At 43.2% G+C, this 26765-nt stretch overlaps 1 protein-coding gene across 2 annotated transcripts in view; it reads left to right on the forward strand.

The window, feature by feature from the left end:
* Positions 1-26765, forward strand: part of LOC143299013 (sodium- and chloride-dependent taurine transporter-like) — a 160138-nt gene that overhangs the window by 53473 nt on the left and 79900 nt on the right. For both annotated transcript variants that reach the window (XM_076612086.1, XM_076612085.1), the window contains 2 exons: positions 2588-2930; positions 8963-9095. In XM_076612086.1, the coding sequence (XP_076468201.1) occupies positions 2588-2930; positions 8963-9095 (476 nt within the window). The remainder of the gene's footprint in view (positions 1-2587; positions 2931-8962; positions 9096-26765) is intronic.

Below are 26765 nucleotides of genomic sequence, written 5' to 3' on the forward strand. Positions count from 1 at the left end.
ATTTTTGTGTCAGTTTTAGTGGGGATAGTGTGTTTTATTTATGGTCGGGGGCAAAATTTGGGTATAGTGGGTTAAAAATTAAGTTAAAATTTTGTGAGTACGGGGAAAAATTTTGGGGCAGTTCCCCGGGGGGGACCGTTGGCTATTTATGTGTCAGTTCAGGGGTAAGTGGTATAAATAAGGTTGGGTTTGTGGGGGAAGGTGTATAAATTTTTCGTAGGGTTTAGTGCTATAGTGTGTAAAAATTTTGGAAACAGTTTAGGGTTTTGAGGGGTTTAAATTTTGGGCGTTTAGTGGGGCGGTGTTAATCATGGGGTTATTAAAAGGGGACCCGTGGATAATTTTGGTTTTGTTCCCGGGGGAAAAAAAAAAGGGGGAAAAATTTGAGTCAGTTTTTAAAAAGGGGGGAAAGGGGGAAAAAATTTTTGGCAGTTAGTGGGTATAGGTGTTTTTAATTTTGGGGTCAGTTTGTGGGTTTGTGTGATTTGTGTGTTCCGTTAGGGGTAATTTTTTTAATTTGGGGTTTTAAATTTTAGTGGGTAAGAGGGGGTTAAAAATTGGGTCCGTTAGTTTGGGGTTTTTTTGGGATAAAATTTTGGGGTCCGTTAAATGGGACCGTGTGAAAAAGGTTTGGGGCAGTTCATGGGTAAATGGTATAATTGTGGGTCAGTTTGTTTGGGTATTGTTTTTTAATTGGGGTCAGTTTTGGGGAGCTTTTGTAAAAATTTTTGTAAAAATTTTGGGGTTTATAGGTTTTAAAATTTTGGGTCGGTTTGGGGTAAGTGTTTTTAAAATTAAATTTTTCAGTTTGTGGGGGCCGGGTTTTTTATTTTGTGTCAGCAGTAGGGCAGTGTTTCAAAAATTTGTGTTTAGTCAGGGGTAAGTGTGTTTTTTTTATGGTAGTTTGTGGGTAAAAGTGTGTTTTAATTTTGTTTTCCGTTTTAGTAGGATAGTGTGATAATTGTGTGTTAGTTTAGGGGAAAGTGGGGAAAAAAGGGCCGTTCCGTGGGTTTCAATTGGGGGGAAAAAATTAAGGGGGCGTTTAGTTTTGGGGACAGTGTAAAAATTTTGGGGCAGTTTACGCTGTTAGGTGTTGTTTGGGTCAGTTAGGTGGGCACAATGTATGTAATCATGGGTCAGTTCGGTGGGTACAATGTATGTAATTATGGGTCAGTTCAGTGCGTTCATTATGGGTCAGTTCAGTGGGTACAGTATGTATAATTATGGGTTAGTTTAGCGGATACAGTGTATTTAATTATGGGTCAGTTCAGTGGATATAGTGTGTGTAATTATGGTTCAGTTCAGTGGGTACAATGTGTGTAAATATGGGTCAGTTCAAGGGGTACAATTTGTACAATTATGGGTAGTTTAGCGAATATAGTGTGTTTAATTGTCAGTTCAGTTGGTACAGTGTGTGTAATTATAGTTCAGTTCTGTGGGTACAATGTGTGTAATTATGGTTCAGTTCAGTGGGTATGATGTGTATTATTATGTGTCAGTTCAGTGGGTATGCTGTGTGTAATTATTGTTCAGTTCAGTGGGTATGATGTGTATAATTATGGTTCAGTTCATTGGTTATGGTGTGTGTAATTATGGTTCGGTTCAGTGGGTGCAATGTGTGTAATTATGGATCAGTTCAGTGGGTACAATGTGTGTAATTATGGTTCAGTTCAGTGGGTACAATGTGTGATTATGGTTCAGTTCAGTGGGTACGGTGTGTGTAATTATTGTTCAGTTCAGTGGGTATGATGTGTATAATTATGGTTCAGTTCATTGGGTATGGTGCGTGTAATTATGGTTCGGTTCAGTGGGTGCAATGTGTGTAATTATGGATCAGTTCAGTGGGTACAATGTGTGTAATTATGGTTCAGTTCAGTGGGTACAATGTGTGATTATGGTTCAGTTCAGTGGGTACGGTGTGTGTAATTATGGGTCAGTTCAAGGGGTACAATTTGTACAATTATGGGTCAGTTGAATGGGTAAAATGTGAATAATCATGGGTCAGTTTACTGAGTACATGTTAAGATTTGACTATTGTTGTGTGTATTCACACGCAAAAATTTGACTACTGCTATTTTTGTGTACAATAAAATGTGACTATTGCTATGTCTGTGAAAAGGTAAAATGTGACTATTGCTATGTCTGTGTAAACTGTGACTATTGCTATGTCTGTGAAAAGGTAAAATGTGACTATTGCTATGTCTGTGTGCAGGTAGAATGTGACTATTGCTATGTCTGTGAAAAAGTAAAATATGACTATTGCTATGTCTGTATGTGTACAGGCAAAATGTGACTATTGCTATGTCTGTGTTCAGGTGAAATATGATTATTGCTATGTCTGTGTTCAGGTGAAATATGATTATTGCTATGTCTGTGTTCAAGTGAAATATGATTATTGCTATGTCTGTGTACAGGTAAAAGTGTAATTATTGCTATGTCTGTGTACAAGTAAAAATGTGACTATTGCTATGTCTGTGTACAGGTAAAAATGTGACTATTGCTATGTCTGTGTATCGGTAAAGGGTTCTGATGTGTGCATGTGTGTGTGTGTGTGTGTGTGTGTGTGTGTGTGCGTGTGTGTGTGCAGGCATAGGGTATGCCACGACCATCATCGTATTTTTGGTGAACACGGAGTACAACATCATCCTGACCTGGGCGCTGTACTACGTCTTCTCGTCCTTCACAACCGTCCTGCCCTGGTCACACTGCAACAACGACTGGAACACAGCCAACTGCTCCACCTTCACCGCCAACTCCACCCTGAGGGGGGACAACTCCACCCTGGGGGGGCACAACTTCACCCTGGGGGGGGACAACTCCACCCTGGGGGGGGACAACTTCACTGTCACTGACAACATGACGTCACCCACAGCTCCCGTCCTGGCCAACGTGTCTCAGATCGTCATGGATCCCGTCACAGAGTTCTGGGAGTAAGTGTCGCTCTGGATGTCGTTTTCTGGGAACTGGTTCCTGTTTTCAGGGACAATGTGTCAATTTCAGGGAGTAGTTTTCCCGGAGTAGGTTTTCAGTTTTCGGGGAGTAGGTCCCGGTTTGTTTTTTAGACGGAATCCGGTTTTTTGGGGTTTTTTTTAGAGAAGGTATCAGTTTCCGGGGAGTCGGTATCGGTATCTGTGAGAAAGTATCATGTTTCTGGGATTGGGGGTCAGTTTCTGGGAGGTGTCGGTTTTCCGGAAGTCGTTATCGGTTATATGGGAGTACCTACCAGTTTTCTGGGAGTAGGTACTGGTTTTCTGGAAGTCATCGGTTATATGGAGGTAGGTACCAGTTTTCCGGGAGTGGGTACTGGTTTTCTGGAAGTCGTTATCGGTTATATGGAGGTAGGTACCAGTTTTCTGGGAGTAGGTACTGGTTTTCTGGAAATCATCGGTTATATGGAGGTAGGTACCAGTTTTCTGGGAGTAGGTACTGGTTTTCTGGAAATCATCGGTTATATGGAGGTAGGTACCAGTTTTCTGGGAGTGGGCACTGGTTTTCTGGAAGTCATCGGTTATATGGAGGTAGGTACCAGTTTTCTGGGAGTGGGTACTGGTTTTCTGGAAGTCGTTATCGGTTATATGGAGGTAGGTACCAGTTTTCTGGGAGTAGGTACTGGTTTTCTGGAAGTCATCGGTTATATGGAGGTAGGTACCAGTTTTCTGGGAGTGGGTACTGGTTTTCTGGAAGTCATCGGTTACATGGAGGTAGGTACCAGTTTTCTGGGAGTGGGCACTGGTTTTCTGGAAGTCATTATCGGTTATATGGAGGTAGGTACCAGTTTTCTGGGAGTGGGCACTGGTTTTCTGGAAGTTTTTTCCGGACTTTCTTGGGTCGACCACCGTTTTATTTTGTGTATAAATTGATTATGTCAATTCAAAATATTTCTTAAAAGAAGGAAAAAAAAATAACAAAATAAAAGTAACCCCCCCCCCCCCCCCAAAAAAAAAAAAAAAAAGAAGAAGAAGAAAGAATACAGTGAACATAAGCAATTACACAATAAACTAAAAACGTGACAATAATCAAAAGCAATACCCTGAATTCCATAACTACGTCATTGGTTTTTTTCCCACTTACATATATATATATATAATATATATATATATATATATATATATATATTTTTTTTTTTTTTTTTTTTTTTTTTTTTTTTTATAGATTCATCGGTATTATATAATATATCGACTTCTAATATTGAATTGCTGTTCAAAAATCAGTTGTAAAATAGACAGTCTTTTGTTGTTTTTGTTTGTTTGTTTGTTGTTGTTGTTGTAGTTGTTGTTGTTGTTGTTGTTGTAGTTGTTGTTGCTGCTGCTGCTGCTGTTGTTTTTTTGCAATAGTGATACACATTTTACCTATCAAAATAATATGGTTTATTTTTAAAAGATCATGTTTGCTATATCTGTCATCTTGAATTCCAAATAAAACGTCTGTGGGATGTAATTTTATACACTTACCAGTACTTCTAAGTATCAAATTTTCTATGTTTTTCCAAAGTATTTTCACAGTTGAGCATTCACAGAAGAAATGTTCAATAAAATCAATTTTACCAGGACAGTAGTCACAATTTTCTGAGTCTACTACTTTAGATTTTTGTTTTGTTTTTAGAATAATGTTTGTTGGATATATATCATGACTTATTTTCCACTGCAATTCATGTAAGCGTACTTCTTTTGTTGCTTTCCTTCTTTTGTTGACTGCTAGAATTTCCACTGCAATTCATGTAAGCGTACTTCTTTTGTTGCTTTCCTTCTTTTGTTGACTGCTAGAATTTCCACTGCAAGATCAAATGCAAAGGGAGAAAATGGACATCCGTGTCTGATTCCACAGTTGACATCGAAGGGTTCAGATAGCCATCCGCCATAGTTTATGGAACTTTGCGAATTATTTGAGAGCACAGATACCCATTTTTGAAAGTCAGATTCAAAGCTTGTAACATGTATGCTTTAGATATGGAATCGAATCCCTTGGTATAATCTAATGCTAACAAATACCCTGCTTTACCAGTTTTATTAAGATAATTAATGACATCATCAATACAGCTTATGATTGTATTTATGTTCCTGCCTTTGATATACCCCACCTGATCTTTGCTGACTAAGTTATGTTACTACACTACCCAACCTTGGCTAGAAGTTTATAATCTGAATTAGTAAAAGTTATAGGTCTCCAGTTACTCAAGTTCTCCCTATCTAAATCTTTACTTTTATGTAATAATGATATGATACCCTGTCTTTTGTGAATGACAGTTCTCCTATTCTGAACGACTCATGGAAAGAATCGGTTAGTAATCTGCCTATTTTCCCCCAAAAAAACTTTAAAAACTCTGTCGTCAGACCGTGACTCCCTGGAGCTGATCCATTTGTTTAGTTTTCTGAGTGCAGTTGTGGTTTCTTCATACGTTATTAACCCTTCGCATGCTACGGCTTCGTCTTCATTTAACTTTGTAAAATGTTCGTTTTCAATGAAATTATTGATGGCTTCCTGTATATTTCTTTCCGTTGTTGTTTGGTTGTATAAGGTTTTGTAGAAGGACAGCTGTTCTTGTAAGATTTTCTTTTGATCTGTAATAATTTCACCCGCCTCATTACGCAATCTGGTGATAATTGTATTTTTGCTTCTAGTTTTTTCAAGACTTGTGAAATATTTTGTGTTTTTTTCACCATCTTCAATCCATTTAACTCTAGCCCTTACCTGTGCTCCTTTAGCTTCATTCATGTACATTAATTTTAAATCGTGTTTCGCTTTCAAATAATCTACCTGAAGATCTTCATTTTGGGGACTGGTTATTAACCTTTTTTCCATTTCTTTTAGACGATTCTGTAAAGCCAGTGATTTGTTTCGATTTTTGCAAGCCCATGCTTTTCCGAACTCGATACAGATATTTCTCACTTCAACTTTGCACAGCTCCCATTTATCTATGCTGCTTTGATCACTATGTTCTAAACTAACAGAATCTAACAAAGCATTCATTTTTGTAACATATATTTCATTTTTAAGATAACTATGGTTGAATTTCCAGTAACCAGGACCACGAACAAAGTTTCCCTCACTAATTTCTAGAAGACAGCTTTATGATCAGAGTTTGGGACAGTAATGTGCTCACAAGAAACACATGAGGGCAACAAGTTGTCAGAAACAAGACAGTAATCCAAACGCCGTGCAATGAGCGGATTATGCCTGCGCCACGTGAAGTCCGTGTCAGTGGGGTGGTAAGCTCTCCATGCGTCAGTCAGGCCTGCTGTTGTCAGAAATTGTCTTAAAGAAATAATTTCAGATTGTTATGAGGGAGACCAGATATTATATCTAGCTCATTATTAAGTATACAGTTGAAATCACCAAGAACTACCAGATTATCGTTCATATATTCAGCTTGTAATCTGGGATTGGGGTCAGTTTCTGGGAGGTGTCGGTGTTCTGGAAGTTGTTATCGGTTATATGGGAATTGATTCCAGTTTTCTGGTAGCAGGTACTGGTTTTCTTGGAGCAGGTACTGGTTTTCTGGAAGTAGTTTGTTGTATGGGAGTAGCTACCAGTTTTCTTGGAGCAGGTACTGGTTTTCTGGTAGTAGTTTGTTGTATGGGAGTAGCTACCAGTTTTCTTGGAGCAGGTACTGGTTTTCTGGAAGTAGTTATCGGTTGTATGGGATTAGCTACCAGTTTTCTTGGAGCAGGTACTGGTTTTCTGGTAGTGGTTATCGGTTATATGGGAGTAGCTACCAGTTTTCTTGGAGCAGGTACTGGTTTTCTGGAAGTGGTTATCGGTTGTATGGGAGAAGCTACCAGTTTTCTTGGAGCAGGTACTGGTTTTCTGGAAGTGGTTATCGGTTATATGGGAGTAGCTACCAGTTTTCTTGGAGCAGGTACTGGTTTTCTGGAAGTAGTTATCGGTTATATGGGAGTAGCTACCAGTTTTCTTGGAGCAGGTACTGGTTTTCTGGAAGTAGTTATATGTTGTATGGGAGTAGCTACCAGTTTTCTTGGAGCAGGTACTGGTTTTCTGGTAGTGGTTATCGGTTATATGGGAGTAGCTACCAGTTTTCTGGGAGTAGGTACTGTTTTCTTGGAGTAGGTTCTGTTTATTGTTTGGTAGGTACTGGTTTTCTGGAAGTTGTTATCTGTTATATGGGAGTTGTTACCAGTTTTCTTGGAGTAGGTACTGTTTTTTGTTTAGTAGGTACGGGTTTTCTTGAAGTAGTTATCTGTTATATGGGAGTTGTTACCAGTTTTCTTGGAGTAGGTACTCTTTTTTGTTTAGTAGGTACTGATTTTCTGGAAGTTGTTATCTGTTATATGGGAGTTGTTACCAGTTTTCTTGGAGTAGGTACTGTTTTTTGTTTAGTAGGTACGGGTTTTCTTGAAGTAGTTATCGGTTATGTGGGAGTAGCTACCATATTTCTGAGAGTAGCTGCGTTTTCTGGGAGTAGGTACTGGTTTTCTGGAAGTAGTTATCGGTTATCTGGGAGTAGCTATCCAGTTTCTGGGAGTAGGCACTGGTTTTTTGGGAGTAGGTACTGGTTTTCTGGAAGTAGTAAGAGGTAGACTAAAAGAATCTTGGTAAAAGTCGACTGACATGGGATAAAAGAGGCGACGTATCGAGCCACAGGCTCTTCTTCAGGCAAATTAAAATGAGTGAGTGACAGAAAGATACAGACAGAGATGGAGAGAGTAAAGTTCAGGAAAGGAAAGTCACAGGAAGGGACACATAAAAAGACCAAGAAGGATGAGTAGAACTGTGTGTGAGTGTGTGAAGGAAAAAAATATGAACTGGAAGACTGCTATAGATGTGTGAACAAGTAAGTGAAATAAAAAATAAGTGAAAGAAATGTTCAATATAATTATAGTAAAAAATAAAACTAGATAAAAATGAAAATAGAATAAAATAAAATAAATTATTAAAAAAAACAAAAAAACAAAACAAACAAACAAAAAACAAACAAAAACAACCACACACACAAAAAGACCGAACAACAAACAAACAAACAAACCAAAAACAAAAATCCAACCAACAACATAAAACACACACACACACACACACACACACACACACACACACACACACACACACACACAAGCAAAAAAAAAAAAACTACAACAAAGCAATGGATATATAAATAGATAAATACAATAAAATAAATGAAAATAAGAAAGTATATAAACAAGAACGGGATGAGGGGTTGAGGAGAGATAGAGGAAAAGAGAAAGAGGGCAAGGATCAGAATTTGTTGTTGTTTTGCGGACTTCAGTTTTCTGGGAGCAGGCTGTTTTTCGGGAGTAAGTGTTGTTTATTTGGGAGTAGGCTATGTTTTTCGGGAGTAAGTGGTGTTTATTTGGGAGCAGGCTATGTTTTTCGGGAGTAAGTGTTGTTTATTTGGGAGCAGTTGTCATTTTGATGAGTGGGCCCCGGTTTTTTTCTGGGAGCTTGTACAAGTTATTGTGCAGCAGGTGTCAGAATGTTTAGTTATCAGTTTTCTGGCTGTATACGGATTTTCTGAGAAGAAACACCTGCTTTCTGAGAGTACGTATCAGTTTTATCGGGGTAGGTATCGGTTTTATGGGAAATGGTATAGGTTTAATGCGAGTCGTTACCACTGTACTAGGAGTAGGTTTTGGTTTTCTGGCAGTCCGTTTCGATTTTCTGGGAGTTGATTCCGGTTTTCAAGATACCGTTTTTCTGCAAGTAGGTTTTCAGTTATCAGGGAGCAGGTTCCGGTTTTCAGAGAGTACGTTTTAGCTGTTAGGTGTCGGTTTTATGGAAGTAGGTGCTGGTTTTCTGGGAGTAAGTGTGTGTGTGTGTGTGTGTGTGTGTGTGTGTGTGTGTGTGTGTGTGTCTGTGTGTGAGTGTGTGTGCATGTGTGTGTGTGTGTGTGTGTGTGTGCATGTGTGTGTGTGTGTGTGAGTGTGTGTGCATGTGTGTGTGTGTGTGCATGTGTGCATGTGTGTGTGTGTGTGTGTGTGTGTGTGTGCAGGCGGAAGGTGCTGGGCCTGAGTAGCGGGGTGGACGTGCCGGGCACAGTGAAGTGGGACCTGGCGTTGTGCCTGCTGCTGGCCTGGGGGCTGGTCTACTTCTGCATCTGGAAGGGCATCAAGTCGTCCGGCAAGGTGACCCCCAAACACACACATCGACGCATTTCACGTCATCTTGGTCACTTCATCATTGTCAGGGTCTCTCCACGTCATCATTGTCACTTCATCATTGTCAGGATAACTCCACGTCATCATTGTCACTTCATCATTGTTAGGGTCACTTCACGTCATCATTGTCACTTCATCATTGTGCATGGTCACTTCACGTCATCATTGTCACTTCATCATTGTTAGGGTCACTTCACGTCATCATTGTCACTTCATCATTGTCAGGATCACTCCACGTCATCATTGTCACTTCATCATTGTTAGGGTCACTTCACGTCATCATTGTCACTTCATCATTGTGCATGGTCACTTCACGTCATCATTGTCACTTCATCATTGTTAGGGTCACTTCACGTCATCATTGTCACTTCATCATTGAGCAGGGTCACTTCACGTCATCATTGTCACTTCATCATTGTTAGGGTCACTTCACCACTGTCACGGTGACTTCACTTCATCATTGTTATGGTCACTTCACTTTATCATTGTCAGGATCACGTCATCATTGTCAGGGTCAGTTCACTTCATCATTGTCAGGGTCACTTCATCAATGTCAGGATCACTTCATCATTGTCAGGGTCACTTCATCATTGTCAGTTCACTTCATCATTGTCAGGGTCAGTTCACTTCATCATTGTCAGGGTCACTTCATCATTGTCAGTTCACTTCATCATTGTCAGGGTCAGTTCACTTCATCATTGTCAGTTCACTTCATCATTGTCAGGGTCAGTTCACTTCATCATTGTCAGGATCACTTCATCATTGTCAGGGTCAGTTCACTTCATCATTGTCAGGGTCAGTTCACTTCATCATTGTCAGTTCACTTCATCATTGTCAGGGTCAGTTCACTTCATCATTGTCAGGATCACTTCATCATTGTCAGGATCACTTCATCATTGTCAGTGTCACTTCATCATTGTCAGTTCACTTCATCATTGTCAGGGTCAGTTCACTTCATCATTGTCAGGATCACTTCATCATTGTCAGGATCACTTCATCATTGTCAGTGTCACTTCATCATTGTCAGTTCACTTCATCATTGTCAGGGTCAGTTCACTTCATCATTGTCAGGGTCACTTCATCATTGTCAGGGTCAGTTCATCATTGTCAGGGTCAGTTCACTTCGTCATTGTCAGGATCACTTCATCATTGTCAGGGTCACTTCATCATTGCCAGGGTCACTTCATCATTGTCAGGGTCACTTCGTCATTGTCAGGATCACTTCATCATTGTCAGGGTCATTTCACTTCATCATTGTCAGGATCACTTCATCATTGTCAGGGTCACTTCATCATTGTCAGGATCAGTTCATCATTGTCAGGGTCACTTCATCATTGTCAGGGTCATTTCACTTCATCATTGTCAGTGTCACTTCGTCATTGTCAGGGTCACTTCATCATTGTCAGGGTCACTTCATTATTGTCAGGATCACTTCATCGTTGTCAAGGTCACTGCACTGCATCATTATGATCGTCTCTTCATTATTATTAGCATCACTTCATCATTGTCAGCATCACTTCATCATTGTCAGCATCACTTCATCATTGTCAGGGTCAATTCATTTCATCATTGTCAGGGTCATTGACTTCGTCATTGTCAGGGTCACTTCACGTGATCATTGTCAGGGTCACTTCACGTGATCATTGTCAGGGTCACTGCACTTCATTGTCAGGGTCACTGCACTTCATCATTGTCTGGGTCACGTCACGTCATCATTGTTACTTCGTCATTGTCAGGGTCACTGCACTTCATCATTGTCAGGGTCACTTCACGTCATCATTGTTACTTCATCATTGTCAGGGTCACTGCACTTCATCATTGTCAGGGTCACTTCACGTCATCATTGTTACTTCATCATTGTCAGGGTCACTGCACTTCATCATTGTCAGGGTCACGTCACGTCATCATTGTTACTTCATCATTGTCAGGGTCACTGCACTTCATCATTGTCAGGGTAACTTCACGTCATCATTGTTACTTCATCATTGTCAGGGTCACTTCACGTCATCATTGTTACTTCATCATTGTCAGGGTCACTGCACTTCATCATTGTCAGGGTCACTTCACGTCATCATTGTTACTTCATCATTGTCAGGGTCACTGCACTTCATCACTGTCAGGGTCACTGCACTTCATCATTGTCAGGGTCACTGCACTTCATCATTGTTACTTCATCATTGTCAGGGTCACTGCACTTCATCATTGTCTGGGACACTTCACGTCATCATTGTCACTTCATCATTGTCAGGGTCACTTCACTTTATCATTGCCAGGATCACTTCATCATTGTCAGGGTCACTTCACGTGATCATTGTCAGGGTCACTTGACTTCAACAGTGTCAGGATCACTTCACTTCATCATTGTCGGGGTCACTTCATCATTGTCAGGGTCAGTTTACTTCATCATTGTCAGGGTCACTTCATCATTGCCAGGGTCACTTGACTTCATCATTCTCAGGGTCAGTTCACTTCATCATTGTTGGTGTCACATCATCATTGTGACTTCATCACTGTCAGGGTCACTTCATCAATGTCAGAGTCACTTCATCAATGTCAGAGTCACTTCAACATTGTCAGGGTCAGTTCACTTCATCATTGTCAGGGTCACTTCTCTTCATCATTGTGAGGGTCACTTGATTATTGTCAGGGTCACTTCATCATTGTCAGGGTCAGCTGACTTCATCATTGTCAGGGTCACTTCATCATTGTCAGGGTCACTTCATCATTGTCAGTGTCACTTCATCATTGTCAGGAACACTTCACGTCATCATTGTCATGGTCATTTCATCATTATCAGGGTCACTTCACGTCATCATTGTCAGGGTCACTTCACGTCATCATTGTTAGGGTTTCTTCATCATTGTCAGGGTCACTTCATCATTGTCATGGTCACTTCATCATTATCAGGGTCACTTCACGTCATCATTGTCAGGGTCACTTCATCTTTGTCAGAGTCACTTCATCATTGTCAGGGTCACTTCTTTTCATCATTGTCAGGGTCACTTCATCATTGTCGGCGTCACTTCATCATTGTCAGGGTCACTTCATCATTGTCGGCGTCACTTCATCATTGTCAGGGTCACTTCATCATTGTCAGGTTTACTTCACGTCAACATTGTCAGGGTCACTTTATGATTCTCAGGATCACTTCATCATTTAGTCATTGTCAGGGTCGGTTTATTTATTTCATCATTGCCAGGGCTAGTTCACCATTTCATCATTGTCAAGGTCACTTCATCATTGTCAGGATCACTTGCCTTCATCATTGTCAGGGTCACTTCATTTTATCATTGTCAGGGTTACTTATCATTCTCAAGGTTACTTCATCATTGACACTATCACTTCACTTCATTATTGTCAAGGTCACTTCATTTATTTCATGATTGTCAGGGTCACTTCACGTCATCATTGTCAGTGTCATTTCATCATTGTCAGGGTCACTTCACTTCATCATTGACAGGATCACTTCATCATTGACAGGATCACTTCACGTCATCATTGCCAGGGTCACTTCATTTATTTCATTATTGTCAGGGTCACTTGTTCATTGTCAGGGTTACTTCACGTCATCATTGTCAGGGTTTCTTCATCATTTCGTCATTGTCAGGATCACTTCATCAATATCACGTCATCATTGTCAAGGTCACTTTAATGTCAGTGCCACTTATCATTGTCAGGATGACTTCGTTATTGTCAGGGTCACTTCGTTATTGTCAGGGTCACTTCAATTCCTCATTGTCATGGTCATTTCACGTCATTGTCAGGGTCACTTTATTTATTTCATCATTGTAAGGGTCACTTAATCAGTGTCAGCGTCACTTTATTTCATCATTGTCAGGGTCACTTCATCAGTGTCAGCGTCACTTTATTTCATCATTGTCAGGGTCACTTCATCATTTCATCATTGTCATGATCACTTCATCATTTCATCATTGTCAGGGTCACTTCATCATTGTCAGGGTCACTTCATCATTGTCAGGGTCACTTCATCATTGTTAGGATCACTTCATCATTTCATCATTGTCAGGATCACTCCATCATTGTTAGGATCACTTCATCATTTCATCATTGTCAGGTTCACTTCATCATTTCATCATTGTCATGATCACTTCATCATTTCATCATTGTCAGGGTCACTTCATCACTTCATCATTGTCAGCGTCACTTTATCATTGTCGGGGTCATTTCATCATTGTATGGGTCACTTCATCACTTCATCATAATCAGCATCACTTCATCACTGTCAGAGTCACTTCATTTCACCATTGTCAGGGTCAGTTGACTTCATCATTGTCAGGGTCACTTCACGTCATCATAGTCAGGGTCATTTCATCGTTGTCAGCGACACTTCATCATTGTCAGCATCACTTCATCATTGTCAGGGTCAGTTCACGTCATCATTGTCAGCTACACTTCATCATAGTCAGGGTCACTTCATCATTGTCAGGGTCACTCCATCTAGGTCAGAGTCACTTCTCTTCATCATTGTCAGGACCGCGTCATCATTGTCAGGTTCACTTCATCATTGTCAGTTCATCATTGTCAAGGTCACTACAGGGTCACTTAATCATTGTCATGGTCACATCACTTCATCATTGTTATAGTAACTTCATTGTCAGGGTCACTTCATTACTGATGATTTTGTGAAGAAAGTGTGTCTGAGCGCTTGTCCGAAATCCTGTGAGCTTTACCCTGTCCTGTTTACTTTGTTGGTTGAATGTATTGATGTTCTGCTGCCACAAATGATTCATGTCATCAATTCTTCCTTACTGTCTGGTTGTTTCCATGAAAGCTTCAAATCTGCTGTTGTACGTCAACTCATCAAGAAACCATCTTTGGATCATATCTGTATGAAAAATTATCGACCTGTCTCAAATCTGTCATTTTTATCAAAACTGCGAGTAAAGATCATATTGTCTCAGCTGGAACAAAATAGTTTACTTAATTCTCACCAGTCAGCCTATAGACGTGGTCATAGTTGCGAAACGGTCCTTCTTAGAATAGTGAATGATTTGCTTTCTGGATTTGATGAGGATAAGATATCTGTTCTCGCTCTCTTAGACTTGTCAGCAGCTTTTGACACTATCGACCATTCTATCCTCTTGAACAGACTTAAAATTTCCTTTGGTATTCGTGACACTGCACTAGCATGGATCACGTCTTACCTGTCAGATCGTACACAGAAAGTGTGTGTAAATGGTAGATACTCTAGACGATCTGCCTTAAAATAATATGATGTCCCACAGGGGTCCGTCCTAGGTCCTGTTCTTTTCGTGTTGTATGCGGCTTCTGTGTAGGATGTCATCAGTCATCATGCGATGTTGATTGAGAGCTTTGCTGATGACACACCTTTATCAGTCAGTTTCCATAGCTGAATTTGATACACTGGTGACTCAAACACAGGAGTGCATTGCTGGCCTAAAGGACTGGATGACTCTCAATAAGCCGCAACTAAATGATGATAAGACTGAATTTATGATAGCCTGTCCAAAGAAGTTTCGTCAACATCCTTCCTTTCCTGACTCTGTTCTGATCAATAGCACACCTGTTTCACTTTCTCCTTCTGCTCGCAGTCTTGGTGTAATCCTAGACCAGTCTCTTTCCTTCCAACAGCACATTTCCAATATCTGTAAAGTTGCCTACGTGGAACTGCATAGAATCAGTTCTGTCCGCCACTATCTCACAAACCGATGCAACCAAGACACTTGTATGCACTCTGGTTCACTCAAGATTGGATTACTGCAACTCTCTTTTGGCCGGCCTTCCCAAATACCTGTTAGACAGACTCCAACGAATTCAGAATAACGCTGACTCATTTGCAGAGCTTCTAAATTTGACCATGTTTCTCCTTTCCTTCAGTCTCTCCACTGGTTGCCTGTTTCTGATCGAATAGACTATAAGCTATCCACTCTGACCCTTTCTGAAGTCAACGGATCTGGCCCCAAGTATCTTTCTGAACTCCTCCATATCTATAGTCAGTCTCGCCAGCTCCGTTCTTCCTCTGATACTCGACTTCTCAGTATACCTGACGTCAGAAATAAGACCTATGGACACAGATCGTTTTCTTTTAATCGCCAAAGACGTGTAATAATAATAATAATAAGGCCCTGAAGCTGACAACATCAGGAAAAGCACCAGGAGCGGATGGAATCCAGGCTGACATCTACAAGTATGGAGGCGAGGTGCTGACAGACAAGCTGACCGCCCTGTTCCAGTCTATCTGGGAGAGAGGGGAGATCCCCAAGGATTTCAAGGATGCTTCAGTTGTCCACCTCTACAAACGGAAGGGAGACGAAACATCCTGCGATAACCACCGTGGAATCTCTCTCCTCTGCATCGCCGGCAAGATCTTCGCCCGCATCATACTGAACAGACTGGTTGACCATGTCTCCAACACAGTCATCCCTGAAGCACAGTGCGGCTTCCGCTCACGCAGGGGAACATGTGACATGGTGTTTGCCGTACGCCAGATGCAAGAGAAGTGCCGTGAGCAGAACAAGGAGCTCCTACATGGTCTTTGTAGACCTGACTAAGGCCTTCGACACGGTGAACCGCCGTGGTCTGTGGAAGACCCTCCTAAAGTTCGGCTGCCCAGAGAGCCTAATCTAGCTGATTGCGTCATTCCACGATGGCATGCAGGCGAGAGTACTGGAAAATACTGACATGTCGGATCCATTCCCTGTGGTAAATGGAGTGAAGCAGGGCTGCGTCCTGGCACCCACACTGTTCTCCATTCTCTTCTCTGCCGTGCTGATTGACGCCTTCCAAGACTGTGACCGGGGCATCTACATTCAGTTTCGCACAGATGGCAAACTTTTCATCTTGCGGCGACTCCACGCCAGGTCCAGCGTGTTTGAGGCACTGTTGAGAGAGTTCCTCTTCGCTGATGACTGCGCGCTTGCTGCACACACCCATGAGGACATTCAGTTCATTATGGACAGGTTCTCAACCTCCTGCAGGCGCTTTGGACTCACCATCAGCCTCAGCAAGACCGAGTCTGCCAGAACGCCAGTGCCTCCCCCCCCCCCCACCTGCAATCAAGATCGATGACACAGAGATCAAGTCAGTCGACAAGTTTTGCTACCTGGGCAGCACCCTATGCAGCAACGGAGCCATTGATGCAGAAGTGATGCTGCGCATTGCCAAGGCCAGCTCCGCCTTTGGCAGACTCAACAGCAGGCTGTGGAACAACAAAGGCATTAGGCTCAGCACCAAAATCAAAACCTACAGAGCTGTTGTGCTGACCACCTTGTTGTACTGCTGTGAAATATGGACGACGTATCGCCGTCACATTCAACAACTTGAGCAGTTTCACCAGAGATGCCTACGAAAGATCCTCGGCATAAAGTGGCAAGACAGGGTCTCCAACTTCCAGGTCCTAGAGAGGAGCGGCCTGCCAAGCATGGAAAGCCTGCTGATCCAGTGCCAGCTACGCTGGACAGGACACGTTGTCCGCATGACCGACAGCAAGATCCTGAAGATGCTTTTGTATGGCCAGCTGAAGGAGGGCTACCGCAAACTTGGAAGACCCTGCAAGTGCTTCAAGGACGCCTTGAAGACAAACCTCAAATCATGTGACATAGACATCGCTTCCTGGGAAACTGATGCCCTTGACCGCTCTCGCTGGAGGATGCTGTGCTCTAGTGGCACAAAGACGTTTGAAAACAAGAGAAACGCTGGCCATTAAGGAGAAGCGTGAGCGAAGGAAGCAGGGCTCAACTTCTGGAGATGTTTTCCCTTGCAACACCCATGGGAAGTGCTGCGCATCCAGAATCGGCCTCTTCTCCCATATGAGGACACACACCGACAGATAAGCCTGCCTGCCTACTCATCCGTCGGACCGACGGGAGACTCCATCAATAATAATAATAATAATGGTATTTATATAGCGCTGAATCTTGTGCAGAGACAAATCTAAGCGCTTTCACACCAGTCATTCAAACGCATGCATAACTCTAAAACTGAAGAAACTGAAGACAAGGAAGAGGTTGGGGAGGGAGACTATCTTGTGAAGAGGTGGGTTTTAAGGCCAGACTTGAAAGAGCTGAGCGCGGAGACTTGACGCAGCGAAAGAGGAAGTTCATTCCCAATACAAGGTCCACAGACAGAGAAGGAACGGCGGCCAACAGTCGAGTGTTTGAATCTGGGTATGTGTAAACAGAGTGGATCCGAAGCCGATCGTAGAGAGCGAGATGGAGTGTAGGGGTGAAGGCAGCCACAAAGATAGGAAGGGGCAGATTTATAACTTGTGAATACATTTATAACATAGAGTGCTGATCTTTTACTTTATTCTGTGTGAGACAGGGAACCAATGGAGATGCTGCAAAATAGGAGTGATGTGCTCAGATCTTTTCTTTTTGAGGACGAGTCGGGCAGCAGAGTTTTGTATGCGCTGAAGGGACTGAATGGATGAAGCAGGCAAACCAGACAATAGGGAGTTACAGCGGTCAAGGCGAGAGAGAATGAGAGAAACGACAAGTCTAGATGTTGCTGTCGTGGATAGATATTTCATTGCTTCGGTTTTGTCTGTGTTCAATTGTAACTTATTTAGATTCATCCAGTTTTTAATGTCCAGGAAGCATTCAGATGTTTCTTGCAAGAACGAGGACAATTTCTCAGGGGTATCATAGTACATAACAAGGTACGAGCATATATCGAAAATCATACACAAACACAGATACAGTAGAAATTAGGACACATATAAGTGCATATCAATATAAAAACTTGTGCATACTCACACATGCACGCACTACACACACACACACACACACACACACACACACACACACACACACACACATATATATATATATATATATATATATATATATATATATACACACACACACACATTTGAAAAGAAGCCGCATATTACATGTGGATGGGGCTGAATGTTTAGATCTTCAGGTTGATGATTGTTGATTGCACAATTCTATTTATCATACTGGGTTTGTTCGAGGACAAAGCATTGACTGTTTTGGGGGAAAAGGCTGTTGGCGAAGCGATTGGTTTTCGTCCTTATACTTCTGTACCGTCGACCAGAGGGGAGCATCTCGAAAATCTCAAAAGCTGGATGTGATTCGTCCTGGCTGCTTGATTTTGCTTTTTAGAGTAGCTGCTTATAATAATATGTATTCCAGAGAAGGTAACCGGTAACTTTGGTGGCAGTTTTTACGATTCTGTAAGGGGCCTTGGAAATGTTTCCGTACCAAACAGTAATAGCGAAGGTTAGCACACTTTCAATGACTGTTCGGTAGAAATCAACCATGATTTCTTTTTTTAATTCCGAACTTTCTGAGGCGCTGAAGAAAGTACAGGCGCTGTTGTGCTTTCCTAACAATATTTTCCATATTTTTCTCCCATTTCAAATCGTTGGAAATGATCAGTTCGAGAAATTTAAAATCGCTGATGATCTCTACTTGCTTGTCTTTAATGAAAAGTAGTGAGGGGTCAGATCTGGTCTTCCTGTAATCTAAAATTAATTCTTTTGTTTTTGATACGTTGAGTTCTAAGTTGTTTTGATCACAGCAACTGAAAAGTTCTAGTAATTCTTCCCTATATTTTGACTCACCACTGTTCGTAAATAGCCCTCTCTCGTCAGCAGACTTGACCATTGTGTTACATTCATTTTGAGTTGCACAGTCATGTGTGAATAGTGAGTACAACAATGGGGATAGAACACATCCCTGTGGGGTGCCTATGTTGAGAATGCATGTGGAGGAGTTGAGGTCACCAACTTTAACAACTTGCGGTCTGCATCTTAGAATATGTAGGATCCATGCACAAATTGATTTAGGCAGCAAGAGGTCTTTCAGTTTAAATATAGTTTTGATGGTACTGTTGGGTTGAACGCAGAGCTGTAGTCAATGAAAAGGATCCTGGCATAGCTGTTAGGATTTTCGAGATGTCTGAGGACATGGAAGAGACCTATGCAAATGGCATCTTCAACTGATCTGTTAGCTGTTTTCGCGAACTGAAAGTGATCAAAAGATGGAGGAATGCAGGTTTTTAGGAATTGTAGAATCAAGCGTTCAAATGTTTTCATTACGACTGATGTTAAGGCTACAGGACGGTAATAATTAAAACAACTAGGCTGTGCTTTTTTGGGAACAGGAATGACTGTTGATTTCTTAAAGCAGTGTGGCACCACACAAGGCTGAAGGGACATGTTAAATATCTCAGTGAAGACACTAGATAGTTGGACTGCACACTTCCTCAAAAGGCCTGGTGAGGTGTTGTCAGGGCCAGCGGCTTTTCTTATTTTCAGACGACTGAAGTGGCGTCTGACTTCACTCTCTTGGACTATAAAAGGCGGGAAGGGGGGGGGGGGGATTCTGGGTGCAACCACGTCAGAAGTAGACAATGGTTTATCGAATCTGGAGTAGAATGTGTTGAGTTTGTCTGGAAGAGTTCTGTCAGTGCTGTCGACTGTCTGGTGGGTCATTTTATAATCAGTGATGTTCTGTTCCTATATAAAAACTTTGCCTTCTTAATGATTTTTCAACGCTTCTTTTTTGCCTTATCGAGGACTATTCTATCATCAGTTTCGCGAAAATCTCCCTCTTTTTCCTTTAATTTTTGCCTGACAGCCCTGTTACACCAAATTTTGTTGTTTGAAAATAATTTGATAGTATTTGATGGGATGCACACACTTTCACAGAAAGAAATGTAACCACACACTGTGCTGGTATATATATATATATATATATATATATATATTCGTTTAAGTCCCCAGCAGAGTCTTTAAAAACATTCCAGTCTGTACATTCGAAACAGTCCTGCAAGGTCTCCAAGGCAGGGGCCGACCATTGTTTCAGTTTTCACGACTGGTTTTTCAGCTTTCAGTTTTTGTTTGTAGACCGGCACCAGGTACATCATGCTGTGACCAGACTGTCCCAAAGGCGCACGGCGGATCGAGTGGTACGCCTTCTTGATGGAGGTGAAGCAGTGGTCCAGGGTCTTGTCACCACGTGTTGGACAGTCCACTTGCTGGTACAGTTTAGGCATTTCTTTCTTGAGGCTGACTTTGTTGAAATCACCAGCAACGATGACGTTGGAGTCGGTCCAACTGTTCTCGCACTTGCTAATTTCGTCTGCCAGCAGACCAAGTGCAGTGGAGCAGTTCGCTGTGGGATGGATGTACACAGCGATCAGCGTCACTGAAGGAATTTCACGTGGGAGGTAGAAGGGTCGGCACTGGATGGTTAGGAACTCCACGTCAGGGAAGCAGGCACGTGATAGCACTTTGACATCGGAGCACTAGGATGTGTCCATGAAGAAACACACACTGCCGCCCCTTTGCTTACCTGAGTCAGCATGGAGGTCAGCTCTGTGTACAGTGAAGCCTGGTGGTTGAACGGCGCTGTCAGGGATGTCCGGGTTAAGCCGTTGTAACAGGCCAGATCTTACCCTGGCCAGATCTTATTCCCGTAAGAACTGGCCTAGGCCAGAGTTTACCCCCGTAAGAACTGGCCTAGGCCAGAGTTTACCCCCGTAAGAACTGGCCTGGGCTACATCTTACCCGGGGTAATGTTTGGCCTAGGCCAGTTTATATCCCCTGGGCCATTTCTTACCTCCTCTCTTTTTCTCTGAAATACACTGAAGAGTGCCAAGATTAACAGCATTACAATGAAGGGTATGTGAACTGCGAGGAATATATTTCACACAATTGTTATTACCATTGAACATTTGTCAAAACTGGAAAGTTATCAATGAACTTGTTGCTTGGATAAAACTGTTGTCTTATTTGCAATTAAAATTTTCGATATGGAACATTTGTTTTAATTGATATTATCATTGAACATGAAGTTCGTTCCTAGAGACGTTCAGTCGCTCTGATGACCAGTGATTGCTTTTGATGAATTATGCTTAGTGGTCTTGAGCTGGCTGTGATTGGGGATGAGTTCTATCTTATAATGGAATGCACAAAGTATAATGACTTCCGAGACAAGCGTGTGCATGAAAAAATATTTGTCTCCGAAGTCGGTTTTCATTTTTGTTTTTTGTTCATAGGAAGCAGATGGAATTTGTTAGCTATAAGTACGTTTATCAAATTTGCACATTCAAATGCTAATTATTATTTGAAACATATTTGCGTTTTCTTATTAAGTTATAGTGTTGAGTATTTGAATGTCTTCTTTTGGGCGTAAAAGTATCATTTGATAGCAGTCCTTCACAAGCAACTAGAGTGAAAGGATGAATAAAACTTTAAACTATAATTTTTTTTAAATAATGATCAGGGAAGAAAGAAGAAACTCAGAAGAGAAACAAGAAAGAAAAAAGAAGGTATTGAAGAAAGGTATCTCCACTAAAAATTAAAAGAGCAAGAACAGAGACAAAGAACAAACAAACACACACACACACACACACACACACACACACACACACACACATTCTCTCTCTCTCTCTCTCTCTCTCTCTCTCTCTCTCTCTCTCTCTCTCTCTCTCTCTCTCTCTCTCTCTCCCCCTTTGATGTGTCTATAAACCTTTCATTCACGGTTTTCTGATTCTGATTCAAACACACACACACACACACACACACACACACACACGCACGCACGCACACACACACACACACACACACACACACACGCACACACACACACACACACACTCCCTTTATTGTTGTATCTATAAATCTTTCATTCACGGTTTTCTTATTCTGATTCTGATTCTGATTCTGATCCACACACACACACGCGTGCGCGCGCGTGCTCTATGAAATGATGGTTTAGCGGTTTATTTTGCAGATGATTTGGGGGGTCAGCTTTATGTTCCCCTAGATCAATGTTCCCCAGAATTTTCCTTCAGCCAGCTACAAGTTCTTACATAAGTATATTCCCCCAGGTCTATGTTCCCACGGGTCTGTGTTCCCCTAAATTTACGTTTTCTGGGTCTTTGTTCCCCCAGGTCTTTGTTCTCCCAGTCTATATTCCCCTAGGTCGATAATCCCCCAAAAACGTTTTTGGTTGGTCTATGTTCACCCAGGTCTATATTACTCCAGGTCTATGTTCCCCCAGGTATGTATACCCCCTCCCCCATCCCCAAGTATATATTCCCCTAAACATATGTTTGTTTAATCATACATACACTTTTGGGTGCTTGTCAGCAGTGGTCAGCAATAGTCAATGGTCAGCAGTCAGTAGTGGTCAGCGGTGCTCAGTGGTGGTCAGTGGTCCATAGTAGTCGGTGGTGGTCACCAGTCAGTGGTGGACAGTGGTGGTCTGTGGCGGTCAGTAGTGGTCAGTCATGCTCACTGGTAGTCAGTAGTATGTAGTGGTCAGTGGTCGTCAACAGTGGTCAGTGAGCTGCAGTGATCAGTGGTGGTCATCAGTGGTCAGTAGTTGTCCGCGGTTAATGGTGGTCAATGGTGGTCAGTAGTGGTCCGTATATAGTGGTCAGTGGTGGTCAATAGTGCTCTGTGATTGTGGTCAGTGGTGGTCAGCAGTAGACAGTAATAGGCAACGGTGGTTATTAGTGGACAGTGATGTCAGTGGTTAGCTGAAGTCAGCGGTGGTCAGCAGTGGTCAGTGGTGGTCAGCAGTGGTCAGTTGTCAGAAGTGGTCAGAACTGGTTAGTGGTCAGAAGCGGTCAGCAATGGTCAGAGGTCAATAGTCATAAGTGGTCAGTATATAGTGGTCAGTGGTTGGTTCTGGTCGGTCAGTGGTTAGCGGTTGTAAGTGATCAGTGGTGCTAGTAGTCAGTGGTGGTCAATGGTGGTCAGCTGTCAGTAGTGGTCAGGGTTGCTCAGCAGTGGCCAGCGGTGGTCAGCATTAGTCAGTGATCGTCAGTGGTCAATGGATGTAACCGGTGGTCAGTGGTCAATAATGGTTAGTGGTCAGTATATGGTGGCCAGCAGTGGTCAGTAGTGGTCAATGGTTAGTGGTGATCAGCAGTAGTCAGCGGTCAGCAGTGGTCAGTAGTAGTCAGTGGACTGTACTGGTCAGTAGTGGTAAGTGGTGGTCACTGGATAGTGGTGGTCAGCTGTCAGCAGTGGTCAGTTTGCAGTTGATAAAATCAAAAACAAAAAACCAGGACGTCTTGATAATGCACAAATGTGACAAAACAACGTAATCTGAAGAATTTGACGTAGTGGTCAGCAGTGGCAAGTACTGGTCAGTAATGGCCAACAGTATAGTGAAATCCTGCTAAAACGTTGCAATATTGCATACAATGTGATGCAAGCTGAACTCTGATAGTGGTCAGTTGTGGTTACACTGCGGTCAAACATCTTCAAAGACACAATGTACAAATGCGACAACATAACGCAGTCTGAGCACTCTTGACTGTGGTCAACCATGGTCAGCTGTGGGGGAACATAGACCTGGGGGAACTTAGACCTGGGGAAACATAGACATGCTCCCCTGCACTGCATCCCAGCTAAGTCACTGTTAACCTTTCTGATGTTGTCTGAAAGTGAGCATGATGTGAGCGGGCGTGGCATGGCATGTGAAGGACATACGAGTATTTCTGTGGGTGGGTGGGGGTGGTGGTGTGGGGGTGGTGGTGTGTGTGTGTTTGTCTGTGTGTGTGAACATAGATGCTAACGTCAAAAACAGGATTGCTTAAGTCAGCGCCGCCTTTGGGAGACTCCGTGAGAACGTCTGGGAGCGGAGACAACTCAGCTCTACCACTAAGCTGAAGGTCTACTGTGCAGTGATCCTTACCACCCTCCTTTACGCCAGCGAGACCTGGACTGTCCACAGCAGACACGCCAAACAGCTCAACCTGAGCTGTCTCTGTAGACTCCTCCACATCAGGTGGCAGGATAAAGTCCCCGACACGGAAGCCCTGGAACGAGTTGGCCTCTGCAGCGTCTAAACCCTTCTGCAGAATGTCCAAGCCAAGTGAGCTGGACATGTGGTGAGAATGTCAGACAGCGGACTGTCTAATCAGGGCAAGCGCTCAGGTGGAGGACAGAAGAAACGCTACCAAGACTGCCTCAAAGCATCCCAAAAAGTTTGGCACAGCATAACCACCACAAAAGCCCGTGCAGCTGAAGCCAAGCGCATCACCGAGGTGCAACGAAAACATGCTGTGCACAAGGCACGAGCAGCATCCACTGCCACAACAGCACCCACTCACTTGTGTCCCTCATGTGGGCGAGACTTCAGGGCCCAGATTGGCCTCACCAGTCACCTCTGGACCCACAGCCACAGATATTCCATCCGACTCTTGAAGCCATGGTGATCTTTGAATCCGAAGGACGAACATCATCACATCACTTTTTTGCATTTATTGCAAAGTGGCTTGAGCGTTGGAAGGAGTTATATACATTCCCTTTATTATTATTATTATTATTATTGTTATTATTATTATTATTATTATTATTATTATTATTGTTCTTGTTGTTGTTGTTGTTGTTGTTTTAGTATTAGTATTGTTATCATAATCATCATCATCATCATCATCACCATCATCATTATCATCATCACCATCATCATTATCATCATGTGTTTTATGTGTAAATGTGATACATACTGGTTGGGTAAGCGAAGTGCACACAGGAGGTATATTCCAGCCAGGAGGGATAAGAAATGGCCTAGGCTGGTTCTTACCCGGGGTAAGAACATGCCAGGGATAAGATCTGGCCTGTTACACGTTTCAGTGAAACAAAATACAGAGCACTCTTTGAGTCTCTCCTCGTCTAAATGTAACATGCAAGTTCGTCAGTTTTGTTGGGTAGAGATCTAACGTTGGACAGGAGCATACTGGGTAGAGATGGGCGAAAACTTCGTTGGCGTAACCTCGAAAGGGCCCCACCTCGCTTTCCGCGTTTCATCGCGGACTGAGCCTTGCGTGCTGACCAGTCCGTGTTCATTTTCACGGGTCTTGGTGCAGGTGGTGTATTTCACGGGTCTTGGTGCAGGTGGTGTATTGCTGCAGGTGGTGTATTTCACGGGTCTTGGTGCAGGTGGTGTATTGCTGCAGGTGGTGTATTTCACGGGTCGTGGTGCAGGTGGTGTATTTCACGGGTCATGGTGCAGGTGGTGTATTGCTGCAGGTGGTGTATTTCACGGGTCGTGGTGCAGGTGGTGTATTTCACGGGTCGTGGTGCAGGCGATGTATTTCACGGGTCGTGGTGCAGGTGGTATATTTCACGGGTCTTGGTGCAGGTGGTATATTTCACGGGTCGTGGTGCAGGCGATGTATTTCACGGGTCTTGGTGCAGGTGGTATATTTCACGGGTCTTGGTGCAGGTGGTATATTTCACGGGTCGTGGTGCAGGTGGTATATTTCACGGGTCTTGGTGCAGGTGGTATATTTCACGGGTCGTGGTGCAGGCGATGTATTTCACGGGTCTTGGTGCAGGTGGTATATTTCACGGGTCTTGGTGCAGGTGGTATATTTCACGGGTCGTGGTGCAGGTGGTATATTTCACGGGTCTTGGTGCAGGTGGTATATTTCACGGGTCTTGGTGCAGGTGGTGTATTTCACGGGTCTTGGTGCAGGTGGTGTATTTCACGGGTCTTGGTGCAGGTGATGTATTTCACGGGTCATGGTGCAGGTGGTGTATTTCACGGGTCGTGGTGCAGGCGATGTATTTCACGGGTCGTGGTGCAGGCGATGTATTTCACGGGTCTTGGTGCAGGTGGTGTATTTCACGGGTCTTGGTGCAGGTGGTGTATTTCACGGGTCGTGGTGCAGGTTGTGTATTTCACGGGTCGTGGTGCAGGCGATGTATTTCACGGGTCATGGTGCAGGTGGTATATTTCACGGGTCTTGGTGCAGGCGATGTATTTCACGGGTCATGGTGCAGGTGGTGTATTTCATGGGTCTTGGTGCAGGCGATGTATTTCATGGGTCATGGTGCAGGTGGTGTATTTCACGGGTCTTGGTGCAGGTTGTGTATTTCACGGGTCGTGGTGCAGGCGATGTATTTCACGGGTCATGGTGCAGGTGGTATATTTCACGGGTCTTGGTGCAGGCGATGTATTTCACGGGTCTTGGTGCAGGCGATGTATTTCACGGGTCTTGGTGCAGGCGATGTATTTCACGGGTCATGGTGCAGGTGGTATATTTCACGGGTCTTGGTGCAGGCGATGTATTTCACGGGTCTTGGTGCAGGCGATGTATTTCACGGGTCATGGTGCAGGTGGTATATTTCACGGGTCTTGGTGCAGGCGATGTATTTCACGGGTCTTGGTGCAGGTGGTATATTTCACGGGTCGTGGTGCAGGTGGTATATTTCACGGGTCTTGGTGCAGGTGGTATATTTCACGGGTCGTGGTGCAGGTGGTGTATTTCACGGGTCTTGGTGCAGGTGGTATATTTCACGGGTCGTGGTGCAGGTGGTATATTTCACGGGTCGTGGTGCAGGTGGTGTATTGCTGCAGGTGATGTATTTCACGGGTCTTGTTGCAGGCGATGTATTTCACGGGTCTGGGTGCAGGCGATGTATTTCACGGGTCTTGGTGCAGGTGGTATATTTCACGGGTCGTGGTGCAGGTTGTGTATTTCACGGGTCGTGGTGCAGGTGGTGTATTTCACGGGTCATGGTGCAGGTGATGTGTTTCATGGGTCTTGGTGCAGGTGGTGTATTTCACGAGTCTTGGTGCAGGTGGTGTATTTCACGGGTCGTGGCGCAGGTGATGTATTTCACGGGTCTTGGTGCAGGTGGTTTATTGCTGCAGGTGA

This window comes from Babylonia areolata, chromosome 24 (genome assembly GCF_041734735.1).
Source record: "Babylonia areolata isolate BAREFJ2019XMU chromosome 24, ASM4173473v1, whole genome shotgun sequence".
Lineage (NCBI taxonomy): Eukaryota > Metazoa > Mollusca > Gastropoda > Neogastropoda > Buccinidae > Babylonia > Babylonia areolata.